This window comes from Micromys minutus (assembly GCF_963924665.1).
Source record: "Micromys minutus genome assembly, chromosome: 17".
NCBI lineage: Eukaryota > Metazoa > Chordata > Mammalia > Rodentia > Muridae > Micromys > Micromys minutus.
In genome coordinates, this window is record NC_137952.1 from 37,793,437 (window position 1) to 37,813,643 (window position 20,207).

The window sequence follows — 20,207 nt, forward strand, 5'->3', positions numbered from 1 at the left end:
TTTAAAGTACATGATTGGCTTTTGCTTTTACATGGTGTTTCTGTTAGAAGCCTGCCAGGAGTCTCAGAAGAGACGTGGATGGTATGGGAGGAGGTGTGTCACTGGGGATAGACTTAGGTTTCTAGAGCTCAAGCCATTCCTAGTTAGCTCTCTCTGCCTCATGTTGTGTCTCAAGATAAGAGCTCTCAGCTGCTCTAGTGCCATGGCTGCCTGCTTGCTGCCATACTCCCGGTCTCTAACACTGACTGTAATGTCCCAATTAAGTCATTTTCTCTATAGGTTGTCTTGGTCATGATGTCTTCTCACAGCAATAGAAAAGTAACTAAGACAGTTTGGATCTAGACGTTGAGATACTGATAACGAGAAAAAATGATTTTAGAAGGAAGGATTAGAGGAATAAGAATGATGTTTTGGTTAAGGTTCAGAGGTTACTTGAAAACAGAAGAACTGAGGATTTGAATAACCATTTACCTAATGAGTATTAGCCAAAGATTGAGAGTCATTGGGGAAAGCAACAGATGTCAGTAGTGGAGTCTGGTGGGTCACTCTGCTTGAATGACTTTAGAGGTCGTTCTGCACTTGAATACAGAAAGGTGTCAGCATGACACTGGGTATGTTGGCCTTATGTGTACCTGAGGCTCTCATACTCACCAGGAGTAGACCACATTGAGGACACATACAGGGAGATGGTGTGTGTGTCTGTGTGTTTAAATTGTTTTCTACTTTGTTGGATCACATGAGTATGTGCATTTTGTAATTATGAGGCACTTGTATTTATCTTCTTGCAAACTTACCTTATTGGTATCACTCATGGTTTAATTAAGGCAAGAGTAGACTGATATATATTGTTTTGGGGTTCATGAGTCCAACATTTTCATTCCTGTGTTTTAAAAACATTGTTTGCTTTTAATCATAGTCTTGGAGGAGGAACTTTCTTTGGTCTCTGCTGTCTTCTTACTGGCTGTAGTACTTTTGAAGAGGCTCTTGAGATGGCGTCTCGTGGAGATAGCACCAAAGTGGACAAATTAGTTCGAGACATATATGGAGGAGACTATGAGAGGTTTGGATTGCCAGGCTGGGCTGTGGCTTCAAGGTAAGGGAATATATTGAAGTAAGAAGTACAGGACTACAATCCTGTTAAGATATATGTTTTATTTTAAGCAGCTTCATTGCAATGTAATTTATAAAGTTAACTGTTTAAGCATTTGATTTGTAGCAGAAGGTGGAGTTCAGTTAGTAGACTACATAGTAGATAGGAAGCCTGTGCTAGTTAGTATGTGAGATCCCCAGCGCCGCAGAAACGCTGCCGTGCAGGCAGGAGGATCAGGAGTTTCAGATGATTCTCGGCTTCCTAGTTAATTGGAGGCTAGTGTGGTATACACAAACACTTATCTTTTAAAAAAATGTGTAATTCAGTGATTTGTTGTATATTTGCAGAATTTTGCAACTATTACTATAACTCAATTTCAGAACATTTTTATCATTTTAGAAAGAAACTTCACTCTTCCATTTCAGCTATCGCCCTTCCTAAAGCTGCTGTTTCTCTGGACTTGCTTACTCTGAACATTTCTCATATATATATGACGATGATCTCTCATGACTAGCTTCATCTCTCTTAGTGTAATATTTACAGAATTATTTTGTTGTTGAGTATGTTAATATACCACATCTTATGTACTTATTAGTTAGGAAACATTGGGTGTTTACTTTTTTCTGGCTGTCAAGAGTAGTGATGAAGACCATAGTGCTTGTCTTTGTTTGGACATGTTTTTAATTTTAATTTTTGTTTGTTTGTTGATTCGGGCTTTTTTTTTGCCCTGGCTATCCTAGAACTCACTCTGTAGACCAGGCTGATCTTGAACTCAAGATCCATCTGCCTTTACCTCCAGAGTCATGTAATTAAAGATGTGTGTGCCCTGCTTTAATTTTCTTGATCTCTGTCTGGGAATGGAACTGCTGTGCTGCATGGTGACTTTGTGTTTAATCTTCCCACACCACTTTACAGCCCCAGCAACTTAAGACATTGTTACTCTGTGTCTCTGTCTTATGTTTAGGAACCTCACCCCCTACCTCTTTTTATAAACTGCTTTAGTAACTTCATTTTCCCCAAGCAAATGCTTAAAATTGTATTATTGACGCTATAGTTAGAAGTTGACACAGCAGCAAAGAGTAAGGAAAAAGACAACCCTGGGAATCCTGCTGCAGTTCTTGGAGAGTGATAGAAGCCAGACAAGCAGAATTCATCCTGATGGGCATTGAGATCTAAAGGCTCCCACTGCACAGATACACAGACAGTCGCTCCATTGTAGCTCCTTTAAGCTTTCTCATAATTTTTCTTATCTGTTTCCTGAATTTGTCATTTATCCCAACTTCTGGGTCTTTGCTTTTCTTTCCTTTGGTAGAGCCTTTGTCTCCCCTCAACAGAAGTTAGAGTAGCCTTGAACATGTAATCTTCCTGTATCAGTTTATGACTGTTGGAAATAATAGGTGTTATATAATATGTAAATATATATAAATAACTAGGCTCTAATTGTGATCTTGAGTTTTGTTTTGCTGTTTATCTAAAAGACCTGTTAAAATCTTTTGCTAACTAAAAATTGTTTTTTTTGTTTATTGAGCTCCAGGAATTCTTTACATATTGTAGATAAAAGTTCTTTTACTAGGAGCTGGAGAGATGGATCAGCAGTTAGGAGCAAAGACTGCTCTTCCAGAGGTCTTGAGTTCAAATCCCAGCAACCACATGGTGGTTCACAACCATCTGTAATGGAATTTGATACCCTATTCTGGTGTGACTGAAGACAGCTACAGTGTATTCGTCTAAAATAAATCTTTTTAAAAAAGTTTTTTACTAGATAATACATGTGTATCTATCTCTTAACATGTATATTTATTTATAGACATATAATTGAGAATGTACTTTCTGGGTTTTTTTTTCCACTGCTTTGATGTTTGTAGTACAGACCTTTTTTTCCTTCCTTCTTTCCTTCCTTCCTTCCTTCCTTCCTTCCTTCCTCCCTCTCTTCCTCCCTCCCTCCCTCCCTGTATCTCGGGCTGGTCTTGACCTTCTGATGTGTGGCTTTTTGTATCTACCTCTGAGTACTGAGATTACAAATCTGAGCCACTATGTCCAGCTTATTTTGTGCTAGGGTATATAAAGGGCCCTGTAGGTGCTAGGCAAGCACTCTACCAATCAAGGCTACATATCTAGCCTCATTTGTCTTTTTTGAGACTGGGTTTTAGTGTGTGGGCCTGGCTGGCCTCAGACTTTTAAGTCTCTTTCTGCTTTTATCTCTGCCTCCTAAATACTATCAGACCCAGCAAGAAGTTTTGGGGAAATCTGTCTTTATGTGTTTTATCTCTTTTGCTTTTAGTGTCATTTGCCCCATCTAAGATTGAGGATATGACATGTTAGTTTTTTGTGTAGTGTGTGATAGGACTCCACATTCTTTTACGTGGTGTTTCTCACTTTGTCCAGCTGACCCATATCTGCTAAAGTCTGTTCTTTCCCTAATCTTTTGAGCCCTTTGTCAGCAATCATTGACTCTAGATGTTTCAGTTGAATTCTTGATTCTTTTTTTTAAATTAATTTATTTATTTTATGTGAGTACACTGTAGCTGTCTTCAGACCAGAAGATGGCATCAGATCTCATTACAGATGGTTGTGAGCCACCATGTGGTTGCTGGGATTTGAACTCAGGACCTTTGGAAGAGCAGTCAGTGCTCTTAACCACTGAGCCATCTCTCCAGCCCTGAATTCTTGATTTTTAATTTCTTTCTGTTCTGTATATTTGTCTTTTGATAGTACCACATCCCCTTGTTTACTGCCGCCTTGCACTGAGGTTTTAAGGGGACAGTGGCAGACATACAGGACATAAGTTTGTTCTTCCTTCCCACGATTAATTTGGCTGTTAGAAATTTTTTAATTTTCTGTATGAATTTCAGTATCAACTTGACAATGTCTGTAAAGAAGATAGCTAGAATTTTAATAGGGATTTTGTTGACTCTCTTGGCCAGTTTGAGGAGTAGTGCCAACTTTTATTTTTAATTATTTAAAAATGTTTTGTTTTTCTTGGCTATATGTATGTGTAACCAGTGCGTGTCTGGTGGCTGTGAGGTCAGAAGAGGCTATCAGTCTGGAAACACAGTTATGGCCTTCATTTGGGTGTTGGGAATAGAACCTGGGTCTTCGACAAGAGCAAGTGTTTTTAGCTGCTGAGCTCTATAGACCTGAGTATTCCCAGCTTAATAATACTGTCAGGTCTTTGGTTCAGGAAGATGGACTTCTTTCCATTTCTTTAGGTGATGGTTGTCTTTAGACTGCAAAAGATTTTAGTACACAAGCATTATTTCTTTTGTTAAATATATGCCTATTTCTCTTTAATTCTATTTTTTAAAAATCAAAGTCTTTCTCTCTGTCTTCCTCTTGCTGTATTTGAGTCAGGATTTCATTGTGAAGCCCCAGGTCTGTCTTGGTCACTCAGGTGCTGAGATGCTGGCCTGTGCCACCATGCTTAGCTTGGGCCTTTCTATATTTTATATTGTTTATTTAGGTATGTAGTTTCTAAAAATAATTACTGTCTTAGTCAGGGTTTCTATTCCTGCACAAAATATCATGACCAAGAAGCAAGTTGGGGAGGAAAGGGTTTATTCAGCTTACACTTCCACATTGCTGTTCATCACCAGAGGAAGTCAGGACTGGAACTCAAGCAGGTCAGGAAGCAGGAGCTGATGCAGAGGCCATGGAGGGATGTTACTTACTGGATTGCTTCCCCTGGCTTGCTCAGCCTGCTTTCTTATAGAACCCAAGTCTACCGGCCCAGGGATGGCACCACCCACAATGGGTTGGGCCCTCCCCCCTTGATCACTAGTTAAAAAAATACCTTACAGCTGGATCTCATGGAGGCATTTCCCCAACTGAGGCTCCTTTCTCTGTGATAACTCCAGTTGTGTCAAGTTGACACAAAACCAGCCAGTGCAATTAATTACTTTTATGTATATAGGTGTTTTGCCTGAACTTAAATCTGTGCAATATGTGCCTGCCAGATACCCCTGGAGACCAGAAGAGGGCATCAGATTTTCTGAGACTGAAAGTAGAAACTTTAGAGACACTTAGGAGCTGACATGGGGATTCTGGGAATTGAAAGGGTCCTATGGAAGAACAGTCAGTGCTTTTATACCAAGCCATTCTTCCAGCTCCCCTAGGTGTTTAATTTGGTATTTTTTGTGTTAGAAAACATGTGTTTTTTGTTTTCTGTTTTTGAGTCAAGGTCTTACTATGTAGCCCTGGCTGTCCTGTAACTTGTTATATAGACCAGGCTCTCCTTAGACTCTCAGAAATCTACCTGCCTCTGTCTCTAAGTGCTGGTATTAAAAGTGTGTGCTAACATGCATAGCAGAGTTCTTATTTTTTTAAAAAGATTTATTTATTGTATGTATGTAAGTACACTGCAGCTGTCTTCAGACACATCAGATCTCATTACATATGGTTGTGAGTCACCGTGTAGTTGCTGGGATTTGAACTCAGGACCTCTGGAAGAGCAGTCTTAGCCATTGAGCCATCTCTCCAGCCCCAGTACTTGGTTTTCAATAATAGAAAAGGCATTCATGTACAAGTACTTAGCTTGCTGAGAAATAGGCACTGGATAAATACAGTAGGTTGTGTTTTATTGGCAGCATTTGATCACTGGTGATCTCTTTCTTATTCTGGTCCTTGTGTTTGGGTCACAGTTGCTATTGTAGCCCCTCTGCTGGTCAAGAAATTTGAAGTCTTTTATTTACTTTCTAGGACAGCCTGGAAGGTTAGTAGCTCACTGTGGGCCTCAGCTGGTTTACCTTTGTGTGCTGATCAAATGAGTTTTTTATAGTAGATGCGACTGTGACTATCTTGAGTAGAACAGTTGTACAGCAGGGATGGCCTGTCGATAAGAGATGTCTTCTTGGAGCACTGCTGGCGGACCAGGCAGTGTTGCCTCACGGGGATATGCTGGTACCCAAGGTGAATTTTAGTACATGACAGGGAGTTGTTACCTGCTCATTTAGAGTAATTTATGGTTTTTTTTTTTTTTTTTTAAACTGAGCTCTTTTTAGTGGATGCTTTATCATTCTGTAAATAAATGTAGAAAGACTTGCTATAAAGTCATTTTATCATAGTAAAGTAACATTGAAGTTCTCCTGGACTGTGTTGCTTTTGTTTCATCAGTGAAATGTTTTTCTTCCACCACAGTTTTGGAAACATGATGAGCAAGGAGAAGAGAGAGGCTGCCAGTAAGGAGGACCTTGCCAGAGCGACTCTGATCACCATCACCAACAACATTGGCTCCATAGCGAGAATGTGTGCTCTTAATGAAGTAAGGGCACATGAGATGAGATTGTTCTCTTAACTCTTAAGGAAATGCTGACTTTCCTAAAGGTCCTACCCCAACCTTACACAGTGGCTGTATTCTTAAAGTGTGCACTCTTCAGACTCCTCTTTATCGATTGTCCTCCCATCCCCCACCACACTCTGTCTCTTCTCAAGATAAGTGATAAACACTGCTGCAGGAGTGAATGGTTTCTGTGAGGAGAATATAGAGGGGCCAGGAGGAAGGCCAGTGTTGAGCTGAATGATGGCTCACATGGTGACTAGATGTTTACTGGTGCTTTTGTGGTGTGGAAAGGAAGCCACAGGAAGCCACTGGAGCTGGGAGAAGACTGAGCGTTCAGAGGAAGGCCCACCTTGGTTCTTCTCCACCTCAGCAGAGCTGTCTTCGTGCTTTCAGCTTCTTTACAGTGCTGCCTTGTAGCATTCAGGTCAAGCAGCATTGTACAGGGCTATGAAAGAACCAAGAATGGGCTGCCCTTAGGGAAAGAGGATCTAGGATCCAGTTGGTGTAGCTTTATGGCTTGTCCCTATTTATACACTTTGGTTTACAGTTCTTCTTTTAATAATATAGACATATGCCTTAAAGGGAGACCTCAAGACCCCAAAGGATTTGTCTAAATTTTAATTTAGAAGTTACTATACACCAGATTTTTAAAATGCTATCTTCATTTGAATAACATCACTCTTTTATTATATGTTCTTTCTTGTGCTTAAGTATCTAATATTTCAGTTGTTACACATACATTTTATGCTTTTAACTGAAATACATGGTTTGTGGCTATGCTGTATGTGTGTGTAGGTTAGAGGACAGCCTAGGGTGTTCCTTGGGCTCTGTCTACCTTGTTTGTTTTATTTATTTTATTTTGTTTGTTTATTTTGGTTTTGATTTTGGCTTTTTGAGACATGTTTTCTCTGTGTAGTCCTGCCTGCCCTGGAACTTCCTTTGTATAATAGGCAGGCTTTAACTCAGAGATCCACCTGCTTCAGTCTCCCAAGTGCTGGGATTAATGGTGTGTATAACCACTGCCCAGATTTTTTTTTTTTTTAACTGACTAAGGAGACACAATGCTGGCCTCAAACTCCTAGAGATCTTGCAGTCTCTGCTTTCCTAGTGCTGGGATTAAAGGCATATGCCACAAAATGCCTGGCTCACCTTATTTTTTGAGATAAAGTCTTTCACTGGTTGACACTGTTGATTAGGCTGGGTGACAGTCCAGTGAATCCTTCGGATCTGCTCCCTAGTGCTGGGATCATAAACATGCTACTGCCGCTGCTTCCTGAGGTGGATTCAGGGGAATTCAACTCAGCGCCTCATGTTTGCATGGCAAGCACTTAGGTTACGACTGTTTCATAATTATTCAAATAGAGCTGGGCATTTGGTTTTTTTGGAAGTAGGGACTGTGGTAAGTATTTAGAAGTATGAACCTGTTCTTTGGCTGTTTTATTCTTGATATGGGTCTTACTTGGGAGCAAACCTTGTGATTCTACATCGAGATTGTGCCTAAGGAATCCTGGCAGATTGCTGAGGGATTCTGCAAGGGGGTGAGCTCATTTAGAGCAGCATCTTCAGCATTGATGTCTGGACAGCTTTACTGATACTGTGGAATTTCAGGCAGACCTTGTTAAACAGCTCTAAGATTTTGTTTCCTTGGTTTACAAATGAAGCTGAACTGTTTTTATTTGTCGCATACCTTGCATAATTTGCCTCTTTGTGTCATGTCCTGTTTTGGGTTAGTTATTTTTCTCCTCACTGTGACCAAATCCCTGACAAAAGTAGCTTAGGCGCAGGATTTATTTTGGCTCACAGATTAGGGTCCATCGTGGTAAGGAAGGTGTGGTGGTAGAGTAACTTGTTGCAGAGTGAGGCTGATGATATCTGCACATGCTAAGGAACAGATGGATGCTGGTTCTCAGCTGGCATGCCTCTTTCTCAGTGGAGGGTGCTGCTAACCACTTTGAAGGCAAGTCTTCCTAATTACTCCTCTGGGGATGCCCTCAGACATAGCCAAAGGCCTGCACGCTGATGCTGTGGGTGCTTCCTCCTCGGTTATCCCGACAGTCAATATCGTCCTTCTCAAACTTATCCCTTGTCAGTTTGGCACTCAAATACCTCATTTTACATCTAACATTCCACTTCTTACCCCTAATGTCTCCTTTTCTTATCATCATGCATAACACGTGCTTTTTGAATGTCTGAAGAGTCTGTCCTTTACATCACATATGCTCCTCAGCAACTACTTTTGTCTACCACTGAACCTTCTACTACCCCAAATCTTCCACCTACTTTCATGTCTTTGTTTTTTGTTGTAATTGTATTGTTGTTTTGTGGCCTGCTGTGTTTAATTGGAGTTGCTTACATAGGTAGGGCATTATTTACTTGAGTAATGGACATAGAGAACCATGCCTTTAATCCTAGCACTCAGGTGGCAGAGGTAGGCAGATCTCTGAACTCCAGGTTAACCTGGTCTACAATGTGAGTTTCAGGCTACCTGGGACTACATAGTAAGAATGTCTTAAGAAAACAAAGCAAAACAAAGTCTGTTCTGAGACTTCCATAATCGAATAATGGTGAGGCTCTATAAAAATCAAAACCCAAAGTCCAGCTTGAGTGTGAGGCAGAGCAAACATTTTTAGTCTATAAAGAGAAGCAGCACAGCAGGCGCAACAGACTGCAAGCTCATGATTTCAGGCTGCCACAGTTCTCTCTTAGCTATTGTTGGTGCCAGTTGTAGTTTCTCCCTTGAGCTGTCTTCACATGGAGTCTATAGTTTCACATATAATCTATATATATATTTCCATGAGCAAATAACCCATGTTCCCGGCATCTCCAGTCTTTTCAAGTCTACATTGCCACTTAGACTTTCTGTTCAACCCAGTACTGCATTGTTTGGCCTCAGTGTTCTAGAGCTGTGGTGACTCCGTATCTTCTGCATCTTTTAAGAACATTATTTACTTATTGATTTAGTGGGTGTGTATTGTGTTATAAACAGAAAAGAAGGTGTGTTTGGAGGTGTGGGTATGGGGGGAGGTGCCTCTGCAGGCCCATGCTGAGGCATCCCTTCCTCCTGAGGTACCAGCCTCAGACTGTATAGTGTAGAATAGAGTTTATTTAGGGTATGGGGAGGGGACTTGAGGTAGTAGAGACGAGGAGGTAGTAGAGACAAGGGGGGAGGAGAGAAGAGGAGGAGAGGCCATCCATGAGCATATATAGAGGGGGGGAGGGGAATGGGGAGAGCTAGGAAGAGAGGGTAAGGGAGCCAGAGCAAGCAGAGAGAGAGCAAGAGAGCTAGAGTGCTGGGGGTGGGGGGAGCAACCCCTTACAGTGAGTCAGGCATGCCAAGTAACTGTAGGGCAGAGTCTAGATGAAATGCCAACAGTGTGTGTGTGTTTGTGTTCGTATGCCAGAGGTTGTGTTAAGTCAGGAGAATCTTTGGGAATTGGTTCCATCCTCTTAGCATGTGGAATGAAACTTGGCTCATGACAAACAAAACTCCTGAGCCAAACATCTTACCAACCCAACTCTGATTGTGACACCTGTGCGGAACAGTGCCATGCTTCCCCTGCCTCAGCTCAGATGGAGCCATGCTTTATTTACAACAGTGACAGGCCTCTGAGTGTCTGAACCTAGGAAAACACTCAAGACTTTTGGAGCAAGTTGTCGCTAATTCGTTCAGGTAGTGTTTTTGTGTTTTTTTTCTAAGTTGAGTTTCCCAAATAAGATTCCATTGTCATGCCCTGGAGCTTTTGATGGTGTGATCTTAACCTCAGAGTGTCTTTCTCTTGATGTACTTATCCCTAGTTTCTCTTTTAGTGGAACTAATTTCTTTAACAGTTAGAGTCACATCAACGGGATTCATGATCCTTTCTTTCAAACTGCTCGTTTTTCATGTTTCTTGGATGGTGCTTCATGGTCCAGACCTCCCTGCATCCTCCCAGCAGCCCAGATGCCTGTGGACCACAGTCAGTGTTATCAGTGATGGCCTCACTTCTTGGTACCATGTTCCTTTAAAGTGTAATTACTATGGGGTGGGAGTATACATGTGTCACGTCATACTTTCAGATGTCAGAGGGCAACTTGTGAAGTTGGTTCTGGCTTACTACCTTTATGTGGGTTCTGGGCCTTTAGGGTTTGAGGTAAGCATTTTTTACCTGATTCTTCATTTCACTGACCCATTGGTACCAATTTTGTGTTGCTTTTCTGTTTTCTCTAGAAAGGTATCCCTCCTTTTCTCCCTTTTCTTTCTCTTCTTTTTTCTCTGTACCCGTTTCTCTCTTCTATCCATGTAAAGTGCAACTGTGCATACCCATGCCCATGTGTGGTTAGAACAGGACACTTTATCTTTCTGTACCCTGCTCTCGGGCCAACCTGCCTTGGGCCCCCTGCTGGGCTACAGGCATATGCAGCTGGGATTTGGCTCATGTCCTCCGTTGTAGAACAAGCGCCATTACTTACTGAGTATCTGTCTCTCACAGTTTCTGTATTCCTGTTCTTGTTGGCAAATTTCTGTCAAGGGCAATTTAGGGGAAGAAGTATTTAAACTAGTGGTGGGGAAGGTGTGGCCATAGGAATTGCCTGTGCTTATGGCAGTGTGATTGTGAGACCCCCAATCACAAATGGATGGACCAGGAATGAGAGAGCACAGTGAATGTTGGTGCTCAGCTGGCTTTCTGTTTTCCTCAGAGTGCCCCACCCAGCCACCGATTTAAAATTCTCTGTAAGTACCTTCCCAGATAAACCTAAAGTTGACCCTCACTAATGCCCTAGAGTATCTTAATCTAATAGGATGACAAAATTGATCATCAGGAGTTTTTACTAATTTTTTTTAGCTTAGTGTTAAATTTCCCTTAGTAATGTTACTGTTTACCATATTTAATACAAGTATTTTTAAAATAATCATTCTATATACACTTTGGGGCAAGCTTGCAGTGGGCCCAGCATTGTCTAAATATCAAATCTTATTAGACCTGAATCAACTGGATTGAATTTGATCCATCAGTCCAGTTACTGCTGTAAAACTGCAGATGCTGCTGGGTTTAGCTTTGTGAGGAAACAGAAATTAGGGTGTGAACTCACTGTCGCTTTTCTGTGCTCAGAACATTAACCAGGTCGTATTTGTCGGCAATTTCCTGAGAGTCAACACGATCGCTATGAGGCTTCTGGCATATGCTCTGGATTACTGGTCCAAGGGGCAGCTGAAAGCACTGTTCTCAGAGCACGAGGTGAGTGGCTTGTTTCTGACACTGTTGCAAACACAAAGGCACAGAATTAAAGGACTGACCTGGCTGCAGTGAGTCTCCCTGTTCTGACTGTAGCTGTGAAGACTATTTGTTAGCAGTGTGTGGAGGTGAGTGTTGAACAGGTTAAGCAGTTCTTTTGTTGTCTGAAGCAGGGCCTTGCTGTATAGGCATGGCTGTACTGCAGCTTGCTGTATAGATCAAGCTGGTTTTAACTTTCTACAGCCTTCCTAATCTCTGCTTCCTGGGGCTGGGTTTGAACCTTGTCTAGGTAAACCACAGGAAGTAGTTTCTTAGGATAGCATCCTCTCCTTCCTCTCCATCTATACAGATTAAACATCTCTGGCAGCAAATTTGAAACTTTTGAGTGCTGAGGTTTTGGTACACTGGTCAGTCTATGCAGATACATTAAAATATCCCAAGCCAGAACCACTTCTGGTCCCATGTATTTTGGATAAAGGGAGCTCAGCCCATAATCACATCTTCATGGATTCTGTTTTGTTGTTCCCATTGCTTGCTCATTTCCCCCTCTGCTTAGCTTGGGCCATTTGTCCTTGGCTGCTTTGCTTATAGTCAGATTTCTCACTTGCATGTTGATGGCTGCCCTTGCCATTCATTATTTTGGTCCTGAGGTACTTGTCCGCCCTCTCAAGGCAAGGTAGTTGATTTAGCAGGCAGTTGGTTGAGCAGTTTGGAGGTGTAGCATGCTTTCTGCTCAGCTGTCCCCTTTGTTACTTAATCCTTCCCACAGTGGTGAAGAGCCACTGTAGCTTTTTTCTTTACTCAGTAGTAGGTCCTGGGTTTTGTTCTAATGTAACCTGTGTGTTGTCTGTTTTTCTTGTGTTAACTTTGTTCTTCCATTATAAAGTAAACCTCAGACATAGGGAGGTACTTAGCTTTATGCCCTTGGGTTTGGTGTGATAGGATCCAGAGCATTGCATTGTCTGGCCCTACTTGCTTAGGTGTGACTCCTTTTTTTCTTTTTTTTTCTCTTTTGTAACTGAGAAATAAAGGACGGGGACCTTTTTTGGTTATATTTATTGTGTTCTTTGGAATCCACCTCCAGGACATGGGGGGTTTTCTGTCCAGTTGTTGTGGGTGGTCCTGGGGGATCAAATCCTGGGTCTATCTCCCAACCTGATGGTCTGCTGTTCAAAGCTCAGCCCAGTTGTTCTTTCTTGCGGTACTTTAATTTCTGACATCCTGCTTGGAGACTGATGTGGTCAGTCTTTTGTATGATTCTTTCTATTCCTTCTGACTCCATTTTCTTCCTATTGGTGAGGGTTTTGTTTCATTTAATATTTATTCTTGTTTGATTTTTGGTTCCTATTTGAGCCCATTCTTTACTGTTGGAGTCAGTAAGGCATGTATTTTTCTTTTCTTTTTTTAACTGAGTTTCACTATGTCGCTGGCTAGCCTGGAACTCTGTAGACTGTTAACTCACCTTCCTCCCTTCCAGACCATTTAGGCTTTTATCCTCCATGATTAAACTTAAGTGCTCTTTTCACCTTCAATCTTTGGCTGTTGGAAATATACAGGCCCATGTCCCAGGACAGGATAGCCACTCTCTGTCATTGTTAGGGTTTTATTGCTGTGATAAACACCTTAACCATAAGAAGCTTGGGGAAGAAAGGTTTATTTGGGTTACATATTTCTCCATGGCCACAGTCCGTCAAGGGAAGGCAAGGCAGGAACTGGATGAGAACCTGGAAGGCGCTGATGAGAGGCAGTGGAGGAAAACTTACTGGCTTACTCTTAATGGCTTGTTCAGCCTTTATTACAGAACCCAGAACTATTTCCCCAGGGTGGGATCTGACAGTGGGCTGGGTTCTCTTCCACATCAATAACTGATCAAGAAAATGCCACATAGATTTACCTATAGGCCGGTCTACTTGGCATTTCTCAATTGAGTCTCCTCTCCTCAGTCTGACTCTAGTTTGTGTCAAGTTGACAGAAAAACTAAGCAGAACAAACTCTTTGCCAGACCTGAGCCTTTCTTCCCTCAGCTACTGTAGTACCTTCTAGTTGGGCATCTCCAACATCCAGCCTTCCTTACTAGAGAGTTCCTTAGGGTTTTTCCAGACTGGGTATGCTCTCTGTGCTTGGGAAACAAATGACGTGCTATCTTTAATATAGTAATCATAATTGTGGGAGTTAGTGACCTTAACTAGGTTGGAGGGCTTGCTCAGTGGCTGACAGCACACAGTGTCCTAGCAGAAGACCTGAAATTTGCTTGTTTGTACCCTAGTTGGATGGGTCACAACTGCCTAACAAACTTGAGTTCCAGGGAGTGATGCTTCTGGCTCTTCTGTGCACTGTTTGCACATGCACACTACCCCTCCCCACACATGCTTAAAAATATTTAAAAATCTTACTTTTGGTGTGTCAATTTTCAGGGTTATTTTGGAGCCGTTGGTGCACTCCTTGAGCTGTTGAAGATACCCTGACTTGCCCAGAGGACGTCCTGAGACCTGCCATAGGGACATCTGTGCCTTTTTTTTTTTTTTTTTTTTTTTAAGAGACACAAGTTTTATGATCGTGTACTACTCAAATCAGAGCAAGAAACAAATGTATTTTTCTAAGACATCAAGATAAAGTCTTAAAATTTTGTCTAACTTAGCATTTAGTAAGCGCGCCCCCCTCCCCCCCCACACAGTGTGAAGATTTGATTATAAGGTGTTCTTCGAGGTATCATAAACCCTGAGGTGCTTTGGATGCACACGAAGCTGTATGGACTTCCACCAGCAGCTGACTGCTTGTCCTGTTGAGTGTGTGAGAATCTAATCAGTATACTTTTGGAGGTCATCTTCCTTTGCGCATCGGGTCACGTTTAGCCTATGTTAACATACTGAAAATGGGTTATTTCAAGCTTCTGCAAACTTGGCAGGTTTGTTCTGCACCTGAGAAGAGATGGCCTGCATTGTAGCTGAATGCAAGGGTGGGTCTTCCCACAGTAGCCTTGGAGCTGGAATGGAAACCTCAAGCTCTGGCTGGGGATGTTTCTGCCATTCAGCTGTCTCTCCAAGCTGTCCTCATGTTGGTTCCTGCACTATTTGCAGAAATATACACATTGCACCTCACAGCCACTTCTGAACTGGAAGGGAACCATCTTGCCTTTTCTCAGCTGTCCAGTCCAGGTCATTGTTTTGATAGCCTAAAGCTCCACTCCTCCCACTTAGGAAGGTTTGTGGCTCCAGAGCACAAAGTAGCTTGAACTAAGATAGGCGGAAGATGGCTAAAGAGGAAATGTGGCTAGATCTAGGAGGTGTTTGAGGGTGGCTAGTTTGGTTTCAGAATGCCTGGTTTTGAGAACCCCCAAAACATGGAGTCACTTGGGTGTATTTATTTATGGAATTTATTTATTTATGGGAGGAGTTAGTAAACCCCAAAACATAAGAAAACAACAGGCAGTGAAGGAACAGGTTGGAAGGAAAACCACCTGGGGTGTAGGTGTTCCAAGAGCAAACTGTTGTAACGGGTACTAGATGGGTTACAAGGATGCACAGAGGTAGCTCCAGGGTTATGTGTGTCTTGGTGAAGCCATGGGGCTGCTCACTGCCTGGGGTTAGGGCTAGGGTTAGCGCATGTTCTGGGAGTGCTGCAGGCTGTAAAAGAACAAAACTATATACATCAAGCCATCCCAAACGCTGGTGGTCACAGTGGAGTGCGTGTCCCCATCGGTGTGCCACACCTCACCCCACACGTTGGGGGACAAGTGCGAAAGTTGACAGGTACACATTACAAAGTATTTCAAAAATCTGCTCTTTATTTACGTTTGGGTCGATTACATGCATGTTTTACTTTTAAACAAGTGATTAGCAAAAAATGCATTAAAGTTTTAAAATAGCAATTAAATATACAAAAATATAGCTTACAAAAACCAATGTTTAAAAATATTCTGCTGCAGAATTCTTAGTGTACAAACACGTCTATGAAACCTGAGGCTCAGCATTTCATAAACCTTTTTTGAGGGAGTTATACCTAGTAAATAAGCCCCATAGGGCTAAACTACAAGACTAAAGTGCCACTCCTCCACTTCCTGGACCTTGTCAGCAGACCTAGAGGCAATGGCTCTAAGCCATCACCATGAAGATGCCCTGCTTCACCACCACAGCCTGACACAAGTCCCATAACACTGGTGAGGTCATGACCGAGCTACAGAGTGAAACAGCCCGGGTACCTTTTTCCCTGATGCTGTGAGCAAAGGAACTAAGAATTCGGATACTTGAACTAACTGGAATAAAAGCATCCTGAAACAGTCTGGGTTCTAAAGCTGAACCTGAAGCGACAGATGTTCAACTTAGTGAACCCAGTCCTGTTAATCTTACTAAAAAACCTTTACCTGGCATTTTAGCTCCTCACCTTTAAGTTAAATACTTGGGTAGTTCTATTTTAAGCAGTTTTTTAAATAAAGATTTATTTTTATGTGTATGAGTGTTTGCTTGCATGTACATGCTTGAGCCTGGTACACTCAGGTGCCAGATCTGGAACTGAAGTTACAGGTTGAAGCTGTGAGCCGTGAGGTAAACTGGATCATTGGAAGGGCAGCCTTTGGCCACTGAACCATCTCCCCAGCCCTTTAGGAAGCTACAGGGGAAGATTAACCAAGCTAGAGATTGCATGAAGTGCCAAAGGGGTGGGTCTCCACCTCCCAAGGTTCATCTTGGGTGAGCACAGGCATATTTTACCCACTGGGCTTGGGCTGCAGGGAAGCAGGTGAGTGAGGAAGAGCATGGGTGGTGGATGCTGGAGAGCAAGGCACAGGTCTGCTTTTTCCCTTACTGGCTGCCTGTAGCAGGCAGCTTTAATTTTACCTTTGAAGGGGAGAGGGCAAAAATATGTAAGTTGGTTGGAACGAGAATTCTGTAGGAAGCATTTGCTTCTATGACTTACTTGTAGAAACTTAATGACTGTTAGCCCTGGGGACTTAGGAGACTTCTACCTTATATGCTTTCCTGCCTCAAAAACACTGGCAACAGCTAAGAGGGAGAGGGAGGAAGGTGGCAGCTGGTCCAGGCACCAAGAGAGACTGCTTAGGGCTGGGGGGAACTTTGTCATCCTGGAGAAGGTAGGAAAAGCAGCTGTGCCATTTTGTTAAGGGTAAGGGAGCTGTAAAAAGGAATGTAAATGTAAAAACAACCTCTACTTCAGCCTTACCTTTTCAAACACAGTACATTTCTGGGTTGGCTCTCTGTATAAATGACTCCCCCACTCAAACAAAAATGAAATCCAGTGCTCATGGGATAGTTTTGCAAGGAAGGCAATTACTGTGATGTGTGAATTTTGTGAAGGAGTTTTGTCAAAGACTCAAAGAAGAGCGAGCAACCAAGATTCAATTTGGAAGCTAGGCATAGTGCTCTGCCTTTAACTGCAGCAGAGGCAGAGGGGGATAGATCTCTGATTTTGAGGCCAGCCTGGTGTACAGTTTCTGGAGGAATGGTAGTACATAGAACCTGTCTCAAAAAGACTGGTGAAGCCAGGGGTAGAAGTCCCATAGTTCAGAAGTTCCCAAGTTTGTGACCAGGAAGGTATGTGCTAGTAGCAGCTCCTGCTCCCCCATGCTCGTGCCTACCAGACTAGACTGGCAGATCTAGGAAGGAAAGGGGCATCTGGGAGACTGACCTGCATAAAAGCACAAGTGGCCAATCCAAACTAATCTGAGCACTTCTACATAGAGCCCTCAGGAACTTCTATAGATACCTCAAATTCCCAGAAAGTAAGTGCTGTGGGTATCCAGTAGTTTATAGAGTGGCTGTTCCAAGTCTGAGATAGCATGCTTTGGAACAGCCATGGAAAGTATCTTTTGTCAAGTCTTGTCAAGAACAGTATTTGGCAATGGTGGGAGGCCCCTGTTCCTCATCACAGATCTCACCCAGAGGCTACCTGTCCTTGCCTGGCTTTTTTCCCCCCTACTTCCTGGTTTGGCAAGTACATGTTAAAAGAATCTTAATGATCAGGGATAGACAAAACTTAAATTACACTTGGCAAAGAAAAGCTGCAGATGTCAACTTCCTGTATGTTACAGTGACTCAGGTAGTGTAGATAGGTTTTGTTCCATTTCTAATGCTACAGCACACAAGTGACACCCGATCCTTTAGCTACTTAAGACACTTAACAAGAGTCCAGTGGTCTGAGAGTAGACCCAAGCCCTCACACATCTACCCAAAAAGGTTACCAAACACTTGGAAATGAGATGGAAAGGGTGGTCTCATTGTAAGTTTGGGCCTGAGCGAGTATGACCCAGCCAGTGCTGCAGGTGTGTAGGACCCAGACTTCAGGAGCAAAGATTGGGTTGCTGTGGCTGGCAGGTGCCAGAAGTGGGAGCAGTGGCCAAGAAGGGGAGACGAGAAACAGACTTCCCAGGTGCAGCTTCCAGCCTAAGGAGTGCCTTTTAGGAAGAAATCACATTAACCGTGGCTGCAGAAAAGGTCAGAGGACCTCATTCAGGTTGAGCAGAGCGGAGCACACACGATTCTTCCAATGCCCCTTACTCTTCAGGTCGCACACCGACCACCTCAACCTATCTGAAAGTCTGATGAGCAATTTTGACTCTAAAAATACAGGGCTTTGGTGATGCTGGCTTTTGAGTAGTTGAATTCAAGGATAGGTAAAGCTAAAGGCCAAGATTCTACAAAAGCTGTGAGTGGAAATAATTTACAGTATCGATCATATGGGAATCTATAAGGGGGGATTTCCTTATTGTATCCAGTTATCCAATATGAAATGGTAGATGCTAGCCTACAACAAAATTAAGCCAGGGGAAACCCACTTCTGGTATTGGTCACTTGAAAACATTTCACTGTTAACTGAGTGTGGGCATTTGACTCTGGTACTACAGAAGAACACAGGTATGAATTACTGGGGTCAATCAGGATAAGGCTCTCATAGAAAATGTCTCACTCTCCCTTGCCCTGCATGAATCCAGCTGGCCTGCCACAGAGCACACTGGGAACAGCTGATTCTTTCCAACTGGATTTGTAATTTTTCAAATGGACTCTGCCAAGAGCCCCTATCCCTACCCCTGCCGCCCCCTTTAGCAAGAAGATCTCACTACGAAGCCGTCTGGTCTCAGACTTGTTATCCTGCCTGCCCCGGCTGGGACTACACAGACCCACCACACTTGGCTTCCATAGCACTTTTTAAGACGGGAATCTTCCTCATCTGATCATGCTGGAGGCAAAGGCAGGTCCCCTCTCATTCTAAGATTAGGTAGAATCTAAGAACAGAGTAGCAAAGCCCTCCATCTTCTCCATGCCAGAGTGTATGCACTTCCTGAAAATGTTCCTTCCAGCTGTGGGATGGAGCAGAGCAGTTAGTGAGGCACTGCAGTGGCACTGCTGTGACAAGGGAAGGGAGAGCAAGCTGTGTAAGATTCGTCTGTGCTTCACAAGGCGCATTTACAATTCACAGAGCCTACAGAGGCAGTTATCTGTAGAAAAGTTGGACAGAAAGAGCCAAAGAGCAGCATGCATTTTCCCTATAAAAACACCGTCAGTTAGGGAGCTCAAGTCCACAGAACTGAGGTACACACCAACAGAAGGCCAGCCATGCAGGAGCTTCCTCAAACTATTTACAACTCCAAGTGGCTCACTGGCTTCGGAATTACAGAGAGCTTATTTGGGATAAATGTTTAAAAATACAGTAAGACATTTTTCTTATGTAGTAAAAGAGCAGAGGAGAGGAGGAGAGAAGCCAAAGTGTCTGTCCTGGCCATCCTGGTGGGAGAGGACGGGCTTTGCTAATAAAGGGGCTCTTCTTTGTAGTCACCTGAGGGGCCCAGAGAGACTCCTTTGCCAGTGGGCTGAGGCCAGCAGCTGTAATGGAATCACACTACACTTGTGATGTACTTGAGTAGTACCCCGGCTCCTGGGTTACACAGGGACAGTGGAGGCGCAGGGTTGAACTCCTGCTGGGTCTTTCTGATGACTAGGAGGGCAGAGGAGGAATGGCTCCCGACCAGGCCTTTCCAAGTGTTTCTAATGGCTTCAACTTGGAAGATTTGACAGCAAGTGTGAACTGGCACATGTGGCAGGGGGTTCTGCTGCTGCTGTTTCCAAAGTTTTCAGGTTCCAAGATGGCCTTATTAACAGAACAGAACCCGAAAAGCCTGGGGGGCGGGGGAGCTGCCTCACCAAATACTGGCAGCCAGCTGTGCTTCAGTGGATGGAGCAGCTGGCTTCCCTTGACTTGGGATGCCAAGAGGACATGTGGCAACAACAGGCTGTGACGTCCGCACAGCAGCTGAGGGGACGGGTCCACAGGTGGGGGTGGCATCAAAGCCCCATTCACAGTTCTGGTTTCTGACACCTGTGTTGTCTTCCCTTTGCTTGATGTGGCGGTGCCTAGGAGACACAGGAGATGGTCGGGGAAACCTCTGAAACCAAACTTGCAGGCTCATCCACTCCTTTCGGCTTAGGGTGATATCAGGGTGCTTTGGTTGTCACAAAATCCAGATGCCTAGGGTCTCAGCTTGCCTGGCTCAAGAGTTCTTCATGAGGCAAAGGAAGTGACAGTGAGTGCCCCAGGCAGAGGGCAGCCGAAACGGAGTCTGCTTGTGTTCCCCCTGGCTCCATACTGGTGTGTCCAGCAACAGTCTGATCCTTGCAGCAGG

The 20,207-nt window shown here is 43.3% G+C and overlaps 1 protein-coding gene across 4 annotated transcripts in view; it reads left to right on the plus strand.

Annotated features, from left to right (window-relative positions):
* PANK2 (pantothenate kinase 2) overlaps positions 1–15,982 on the plus strand; it is a 32,139-nt gene extending 16,157 nt beyond the window's left edge. For 2 of the 4 annotated variants that reach the window (XM_080930978.1, XM_080930980.1), the window contains exons 4-7: positions 917–1,093; positions 6,224–6,347; positions 11,456–11,581; positions 13,993–15,982. In XM_080930978.1, the coding sequence (XP_080787104.1) occupies positions 917–1,093; positions 6,224–6,347; positions 11,456–11,581; positions 13,993–14,043 (478 nt within the window). In that variant the 3' untranslated portion in view covers positions 14,044–15,982. The remainder of the gene's footprint in view (positions 1–916; positions 1,094–6,223; positions 6,348–11,455; positions 11,582–13,992) is intronic. The other 2 variants (XM_080930979.1, XM_080930981.1) reach the window with 2 other exon arrangements.
* Positions 15,983–20,207: the final 4,225 nt, after the last annotated feature.